Source organism: Oryzias latipes, chromosome 20, assembly GCF_053564925.1.
Source record: "Oryzias latipes strain Hd-rR chromosome 20, Olatipes_Hd-rR_3.1".
Classification (NCBI taxonomy): Eukaryota; Metazoa; Chordata; class Actinopteri; order Beloniformes; family Adrianichthyidae; genus Oryzias; species Oryzias latipes.
In genome coordinates this window covers 21,219,065-21,228,079 of record NC_136256.1, presented here as the reverse complement: position 1 = coordinate 21,228,079, position 9,015 = coordinate 21,219,065, and the positions used below count along the sequence as shown (strand labels likewise).

Genomic DNA, 9,015 nt, shown 5'->3' with positions numbered 1-9,015 from the left:
AAATGAAGGCAACTAAAAGGCAACGAACAACTTGACACGTGTAAGGTGATATGCAAAACATCTGACTAATTGCCAGAGTGTCTTGAACTGCAAGGTCGTTGGAACAGCTAATAAATAAACTCCAGCGCTGCAATCAACAGGCAGGCATTTAGGAAATTCTTGTGAGAGTCATGAATTAATCACTCTGATTTTCAGGGCTCCAAACGGAGATGTCGGCAAATTAATGAAAGGAATTATTCATATTAGGGTATGTATATCCTCCAACTGTTCTCATAACCTTGTTTTTGTAAGGATGGAGTAACAGGATTGCTCTGGGCTCATTACAAGGAGGTTAAGTAAGCTTGTTTCCTTAATTGTGCCTCATCTTTCAGGGGTTAAATGTCCACGTGGGTCTTAAAACTCATTCAAACACTTGGTAACAATGCTGACTGTAAAGATTGTTCCTATGAATGCAACAAAGGAGGACCGGATCATCTATCACCGTTGTTTGGATGGAAGCATAAGCTGTTAGCTTTGGATGGTGTAAAGACTTGTAGTAATGGGTCAAAGTGATCATTTAGATTGTGCCACTCTGAATCTAGCAGCTCACTTGTTTTAACGCTTGTATTTAGAAGAAACAGAGAAATGGAGCAATCTGTGGGGAATTATTTAACAGGAGACAAACACAAGCTGTAGAATTGACAAGAAGAAATGCAGTTTGAATGAAGTTTTTTTTATTCAAAATAAGTTTCCAAGTGGTCATCTGATGCCTTAAAATAAACCTTTAGGAGGTAATCGACCAGTTTAATACTGAAGCGACTCTTGTGGGGGAAAACAAAAGATATCACATCGAGACGGAACAGACAGCTTTTTCTAGACTCTATTTGTTTTTGTGCATCAGTTTTGCTGAGTTTTAGGTTTTACTTAAGATATTTCTATGACAGATAAGGAGTAAACATATTTCAAATAACGAGAATTTCACAATCAAACATATTTGTACATAAATATATTCAGAAGCAGACGAAAAACTTCCTAATATTCTAAAAAGAACAATTTAGTAAATTTTTATAATAATAATAAGAGTCAGAACAGAACTTATGAAATAAAGTCAAATAAACAATCGATACAGAGAGCAAAAATCAAAAAAGGAAAGCAAACAAATTTGATGTTTTCATTTTCAGTTTCTAAACATAAAAGCAATCATAAAAATAGTAAAATCTATGACTTTAAGTCAATTTTATTTGTTTTGAATCATACCTTGCATTAATAAACTGAGGAGGTGAGATTTCTCGTCATAAATTTCTTACATGCCACTCGTTTGTTAACCTGTTCTTTTAGAAAATACGCATTATTGAGACTGCAGTGGCTCCCAGTTTTCCATGTTAGCTTGGCTGCAGATGTGGTCAGGAAATGGACCCTGACCCGTGTCAAAGTCATCTGGAACACAAACAAAGTCAGGCCCACACCAAAAATTAAAGCAGGACAAAACACAAGCAGGATAAAGCAAATAATAATTCATTCACTGGCTCGTTTAGGAGCACCGTGCCTGTAGTTTTACTGTTAAATAACACAGAAAAACGATTATATGACTAATTGTGTGGTTAATTTGTGAAAACACAAATAACGACCAATAAAGGAAAATAAAAATGACATAAAATGTAAGATTGCACTTTGAAAAAAAATCTAAACAGACAAATCAAGGACAGAGTTCGGTATCATACCTGTTAAAAAGCAGGTGATCATTGGCAGAAAGTGTATGAACTTGTTTTTTTTCTTCAAGATGTTTACGGCTCTTCTTCCAAAGAAGGAAGCGTCTGGTTGCTTCACTGACTTTCCTTCCATCAAACATCTCTACAAAAAAAGCAAAATTTTTAACAAGAAGCTCGTGAGCATTAGTGATGAAATAGCAGAATTGCATTTCCTTCATCAAATTAAATCCGTTTTTAATGAAAGGAAGTAGTAAAGAACATTTATGTGTGGCAATACTGCTAAGCCAGAATCTGTACCGAGGCTTTTGCACGCCGTTATTAATCGATCTCTGTACTTCAGCTCTTTGCAGACAGGGTTTCCTCTTAGATCCAGCAGGAGCAGCTGCGGCCAGAGCCGGAGAACCTCCTCTATCTCCTGCATGTGACAAAGCAGAAGCATAGATGATATTTATTATTATTGAAACTTCAGAATAAACAAGAATATTGTGTCTTTAAAAAGAAAATCACAATCTGCTCGCAAACAAGCAGAGATTATGATGACTAATCAGAGAACGCAATCAGGCATTAAGGTTGGATGAATGTGAAATTCAAGGGCCAATAGAAAGTGCATAAACAACACATCAGTCCGTTTTAATAAACAGTGTCGCCGGTGTCGTGTAACTACAAGTTTTCTCCTGGGGCAATGAGGTTGGCTCCTCCAGCGAGTTGCCTGCAGTTGTATGTTTATCTAAAGGCACATTAATCCAAGGCTGGAAATATGAATACCCTCTAGACACGCTCTGATTGTTCATTGCCTTCCTGTCTTGGCCAAAGCGCTTCCACTTTTCCAGCCCGAGCTGCAATCAGTTCAGAGGGGACCCCTGAGCACCACGCGCTCCCAGGCTTTGATAAATGATCGTGTCAGGGCCGTCACTCAGAAGGCCCTCAGTGAAGAGGAGCCCAGCGCCAAATTGCCCCCCATGCGGGGGCGTGCAGTGCAGGAGAGTCTGGATACTCCCCGGCTTTCTTGTCTGGGCTAATGACGAGCCAGTTATGAACCTGTATTTGACCAGAGCTTCGATTCTGCAGTCCTCTTTGCCCTGCGCACAGCTAACAGCCTCCAAAGATGCCCCCCATTTGTCACCCTGGCTGACTGCCTGTCATAATCTATTTTAAAAAATCCATAATGTTTCCTCGGAATTCTGCCAAAATGCTGCAGGAGAAGGAATTGATTCTTCAGAGAGCTGTCTTTGCAGAATCAATAATGGCAGACGGGTTGTATAAATTATTGGCGATATTTTCCCAAAAAATGGCACATGAACAACAATTACCTATCAATCCCCTGCAAAGAAATCATTTGATTTTAAGAAGTGAACTTTCCCCAGATCATTAATTGTATTGAACATGTAGCCAGTTTTTTCTTTTTTCTTATTAGTGTCCAAGTCAGACTGCATAAATAGGAAGTTATGGTCCACATAAGGCTGGTTTAGGACATCAAAAACAAGATTTTAAAGTTTAGATGGGAAAGCAATCGTCTAAGGAAACACAGAAACTTGTGCTTGTTTAAAGCTGTCAGAGAGAGTTGTCTCATGGGACCGGCTTGCTGATTTGTTGAATAATTTGGACCCCGAGCGCGTCGTGCAGACTGGGAACCTCTGGCAGGATTTGCAGGATTTGCTGCTTTACAATCCTCCCCTCCATATCCTTACACACATCTGCAGAATAATGTTAACGTTGACCCGATCCCCCCTGATGGAGGCAGATTTCAAAAGTGATGTGGCAATATTTACTTCAACTGCACCGATGTTACAAAGCAGTCTGCTCCACCTTGTGTTAGGCTGTTCAAATCGGAAACAGCAGCTTTACTTTTTAACCTGAACTCACTGGTGAGCTGAATGAAACGACCCCCCCATTAGCACTGTTTTCATTCAAAATTTAACATGTTTAACGGTTTCATAAAGTTTTCAGCTTTGAAAGTTTAGTTTAAAACAAACATAACAGGAGTTGTGACACAAAAAGTGAACCTCCTTGGGACTTCGTATGCAATTCAGTGGAGCTTCGCCTAGTTTTTTAAAACATTTTTGTCTTTGTTTTGGCTTTTTTGGGGGGTTGGATTTATACATTTTTATGTTGTCACTACATGTTTGATCGTTGTTATAAAAGATAAAACTATTTGATCTTAAATATCAAGATTTTTCCAGTTAAAAATGTCTACATGTACCACTCACAGTTGAGTTTTTTTAAAGATAGTTTCAGGTTGACTGTGGAATTATTGTGAAATACTTGTAAAAATATATCCCAAAAAAGCAAAAACAGTGTTAAAGGTAAATTAATAGAGCAAATTGTAAATTTGAAGAAATAAGCTCAAAAAGGCCCTGGACAGTATACAAGAGGGCGGTGAAGATTAACTTACCTCAATGCTCTGCAGTTTGTTAAGAGCAGCAGAAAAATGCTGGAGATTCTTCAGAACTGAGAGCTCTGTGATGTCATCAATGTTGTTGTTATTTATATTGAGTATACAAAGAGTTTCCTGTGCAGAAAAGTCAAATTAATAAGGACAGATTAACATTTAATGCATCACACTGTGGTCATTATTGTGTCTGCATGATATTTGAACCAGTTACAAGCAAATTGGAATTTTTAAAGTTTTCTAAGAGGAAAATCTGCTTCTTCCAGTGCAGTCTTGTGCATCTGCTTTAAATTCTGATATTAAAGTTCTTCGCTGGTCATTCTGCTGCATCTAGTTTGTTCTGTTTACATGTCTGCACTGCTGGGATCACATCCAGTCTGTGGTGCTGCGGTGTTGTTGAATATGCATTTTCGTCTACCGCTCTATCATGCTTTTGGAAAGTTGGTACTCCTAAAATTTGCACAGCACTTTCTTTAATTTATCCAAACAAACAAACTTTTTGGGTGTTTATCCATAGCTTGGTCAGTAAACAAAGACGGAGCTGAATTTATCAGACCAGTGGAGCCACAGAGGTCCCGTTGATATTATTGAATCGTTGTGCTCTTAAAAGGCTTGAAACATCCAAGGTATATGACGTAAATTCCTTCTTACAGGTGGAAAAAAACCACTAAAGAATTTTTAACGCTTCAGAAAATAGATAAGTGAATGAAAAGGTTGTATGGAGCTTTACTTGTTCTGGTAGGGTTTTAGCAGTGAACTGTTTAAAAGAAAAGTAGGTCATACAGCAAGAGAGAGGAGGGTCCTTGAGTCAAAGAGCAACTTCTCTCCAGGCCCCAGCCTTTGGTTCTCCAGATGAAGCTCCTTTAGATGGTGAAGCTGCTCCAGACCCTCCACCGCTGCAATTCTGTTCCCACCCAGATACCTGCAGAGGAGGAAATGCCATTCATTTCCTCACGTGTTTCTTAACTACTGTGCAATCTTAAGATTTGGTTGACTCCCCTGATCCCGAGGGTCAAAAGCTATCCACCTTACCAAAGCCTAAAAAAAAGCAACTTTATTCAATTTTAAATCTAAAATGTGTAAAATGAAACATCATGTTACTTATAAATTCAACTCGATTTAATTTTATTTTTCTATAATTTATTTTGTTACACATTACATACAATCATCAGTAAACATTATAAAACTACCACTTCAACTATATATTTTTTTTGTAAATTCATCCCCTGTGCTCTTTTATTATTACGGTAATTAGTAATTATTAATTATGATGATGCAATATTTAGTCAAAAAAAATTTTTTTTTGTAAGAGTTTTTTAGAAAATTTTCCTGAGTTGACTGCTGGCGCGGAAGTAACCCTCCGCTGATATCCCATCATCCCTTTGTTTACACTCTCTCCCGCTAGCTTACAGCCCCACACAACTCCAACTTAACATTACTGGTGCAACAAAAAAAGGCGAGCAATATTGGAGCTATCCAACCGTACAGTTCTGAGCCAGATGCCAGCGCGAAAGAGGAAAATTAAGACATTAATGTGACTATTTGTCTGCAAGCAGGGAGACTTTGGCCCGCCCATTGAGCTTTTTAAAAAAATATGTTTTCATCTTCTCCTGATCCATCACTATGTGGATAAAGAAACATTATACCTTGAATATCTTAAATCCTTTTATACATGTCCTCCATTATGAAAAAGAAATGCTACAAGAACATGTTGAAAACACCAAAAACCATATTTTCTTTGGAGTGGGTCTTGAAAATGTTTTTTTAAACACAAAACAACCATCATAACAGTTGTTTTTTTTTTTGTTTTTTTTACAAAGTAAAGGTTTATCATTGCTATTATGTGAAGTAATTCCTTCTTAAACTGTTCTATTGAAAGGGAAGTAAACAGTCATGAGTCAGGAATTTCTTTGTCTATGTCTCTCTTTTGTTTATTCTTTTACTGTTTTTTAGGAAGGGAATTATAAAAGTACTTTTCTCATTGCAGAAAAACATCAACTATTTAATAATAATAATCACAATCATAATCACAATCATAATAGTAATCATAATCATATTCATCATATATATTTTTTGTTTGGCGCTTTTCTCAGAAGCCAAGGTTAGCACATGTATGTGCAAATGTAAAACTGGCCTTTGCAGATGTATTTCTCACATGCACAGCTTTTGTCTTGCAGCCCTTCTTCCAGGGGCACCTTTTTTGTTTTGATTGACCCAACTGCAGCTTTAGGTGGATCTGGTGTGTGTATGTGTGTGTGGGTGTGTGGGTGCGTGTACCTGGGAATTAGAAAGCATTTGTGTGTGGCCTTTAAACTTTTCCTTATGTTTAAATGCTTTTATAATTCATGGGTCAAAACTGACTCATAAGACAATCTTTGTACCCTACTGGTTAAAAAACAAAAACAAGGTATCGGTTTTTCTAGTGATGGAGTTTCTTAGAAAAAGTCGTAAAATTGGAAGTTGGAAAATAATAGTTTAAGGTTCTTTTTTACAACGAAACATTTTAGTGGGTCACTTTTTACCCGCAGGACAACACAAGGGTTAAATCAACACAGAGAAGATATACGTTAAAAAGAAAAAAAGCTCCTACTCACAGATTAGAGAGTTTCCGCAGATTGTGTAGATTATCTATATGTGTGATGTTGTTGTTTTGCATGTACAGATGGGTAACGTTGGAGGCAAAGTCAAGGTTGCGAATTTGTGTGATGTTGTTGTCATACAGATAAAGAACGGAGAGGTTTCCACACACGGAGAGATCCCCCTAAAATGACATTAACACAGTCACCAGAACTAACAGTATAGAAGAACAAATAAGCATGCAGGTACTTACAATTTCTTCAATGTTTTTGTTGGAAAAGTGTAGATGGGTGAGGGTCTTTAGGTACTGGGCAAAAGATATACCTCTTTGCTTTTTAAAGTGGTTTGATTTGGAGATCAAATCCACAGTCAGAGACACCATGCTGGCTCATCCAAGATTTAGCTTTAGCCAATTTACTGTTGGCCAAAGAAATACAAAAACATTATTTGAAACAAAATGCAGACACGTGATTTCATTAGCAGCTGTATTATGACACTATTTTTGTTCTTAAATATAATTCACTGTGATCAATTATGAAAATAAAGAAAAATGAACACTCAGCCACGCTATTGCATTAATGATTTTGCTGTTGTTTTCATGTTTTCATTAATATTTCATGTTCAACTTAAAGGTATTTTACCAGTTAAACACCTAATATAACATTTAAACTGCTGTCATAAATGTTGTGTTGCATCAGATTTCAGGAGCAACCTCAAGGCCAAAATGAATTGAAAGTTTAAATCGGCCTCGAAAAAAGGAAAACAATTGGAGAGAAGAAGACAAAATAGGATTAGGTGTAAAACCTGCAAAAGTATTATGAAGTTTGACCCAACACCAAATAAAAATCACATTAAATAGAAAAAGGTTGCTAAACCAACAGGAAGGACACAAAAATGAGGGAATAAAACTGAAAAAAAACAACACAAGGTGACATAAAAACACATTTTACAATGACAATAACTAAAACAGAAAAAAGAAATGCACAGTGAGTATTTTTGCATACATTAACTTTATATTAGAGTTTATTTAAATGTAAATGATTAACCTTTAATATCAATGCAGTGACAGTGAAATCTCTGATTCATAATAACATAAAATAAATAAAAGGTAAATGGCTTTAAAATGCGCTTTATTTATAAAGCTTTGCTGTTAGCATCTGTGTCCCTAAGCTAACTTTAAGCACTGTTTTGTTAAGTTCATATTAAAAATAATAAAATAAAAATAATAATATTTGCTTTTGATCGTCTCTCTAACCTAACGAGGTGAGCAGAATTTTAAGAAGTTTGAGCCAAAAGAACAAGTTTAAAGAAAACGAACCTTTAAAGCTTGGTTTGTTTGTGACCGGCTTCTGGTTGCTATGGGAACGAAGTAACGACAGTCGTAAACTTTTTTGTTCGTTTTAATTATATAATTTTAAATAACTGTAAATAATTCGTGGTTTAATTAAAACTAACTACTACTAATATTATTTTAAATAAAAATGTGCGTTTGAAAAAAGTAAATAAACGCAAACTTTATTTAAAAAGTTCAGCGGACAGAAGCCGAAAGAATTATTCATCTATATTTATGTCAGTTTGGGTTTCCTGTAAAGAAAAGCTTACCTCCATAACGCAGAAGCAAATCTTAACAAAGAGTACTGCCTCAATTCAGACTGACACTTGAAACTATATTTATGGCTTTAAAATCTCTACGTGCCAATAAGTCACACAAAGTTATGAATAATGTAATCAATCTACAAATCAATACCAAAGCGCTTGTTGTCATCTGTTAATACTTGGCAGTGCAATTGAGCATTAGATTTCTCAAATGAATTTTAAGCTGCTCAAAGGTTTTACTTAGTTATGATTTACATACATTTTCTTTTTACAGCTTTATTCATGTATGCAAATGTCCATCTGGGGATAATCATAATATTTATCAATCCCATATGAGTCAAATATGATTCAGTTTCTCCAAGTACATCTTGAAAGACAAAGCTACATTAGATGTTCATTTTTAAAAATATTTCTGAAGCACCCTGACATTCATCCATGTAATGTATTTTAATATCTGCCACCAATAATTACATTTTGTAGAGAAGAACTTAGCTCAAAAATGTTTCTGAATAACATGAATTACTCAAATTGAGCTCACTCCTTCCACTGAAAATTACATTTCAGGAACAGAACCTAAATAATGGTACAAGAAAATCGTTACGAACGGCAGTGCCAAAGATTATGTGCATGACAAAAAACAGACGCCCCTACTGTCCCAGTGGGATTCAAACCTCTGCCATACATGGCACTAAAAATATACATTCAGCCATTACAATACAATAAAAACAAGACATCATGCAAGCGGCTGTAAGGAAGAAAGAAAGC

The 9,015-nt window shown here is 36.0% G+C and overlaps 1 protein-coding gene across 2 annotated transcripts; it reads right to left on the bottom strand.

Moving 5' to 3' along the window:
• Positions 1-696: 696 nt before the first annotated feature.
• Positions 697-8,421, bottom strand: ppp1r42 (protein phosphatase 1, regulatory subunit 42). Of its 2 annotated transcripts, none has more exons than XM_020712567.3 (8): positions 8,257-8,421; positions 6,908-7,071; positions 6,672-6,838; positions 4,861-4,999; positions 4,081-4,197; positions 1,986-2,103; positions 1,701-1,830; positions 697-1,416 (listed from the first exon to the last, which is right to left on the bottom strand). In XM_020712567.3, exons 2-8 carry the CDS (start codon positions 7,034-7,036, stop codon positions 1,413-1,415), a joined length of 804 nt encoding a protein of 267 aa, XP_020568226.1. In that variant the 5' UTR covers positions 7,037-7,071; positions 8,257-8,421; the 3' UTR covers positions 697-1,412. The 2 variants fall into 2 exon arrangements, with proteins under 2 accessions (XP_020568226.1, XP_004081081.1); XM_004081033.4 differs by lacking the exon at positions 8,257-8,421 and adding an exon at positions 7,973-8,090.
• Between the last annotated feature and the right edge of the window lie 594 nt (positions 8,422-9,015).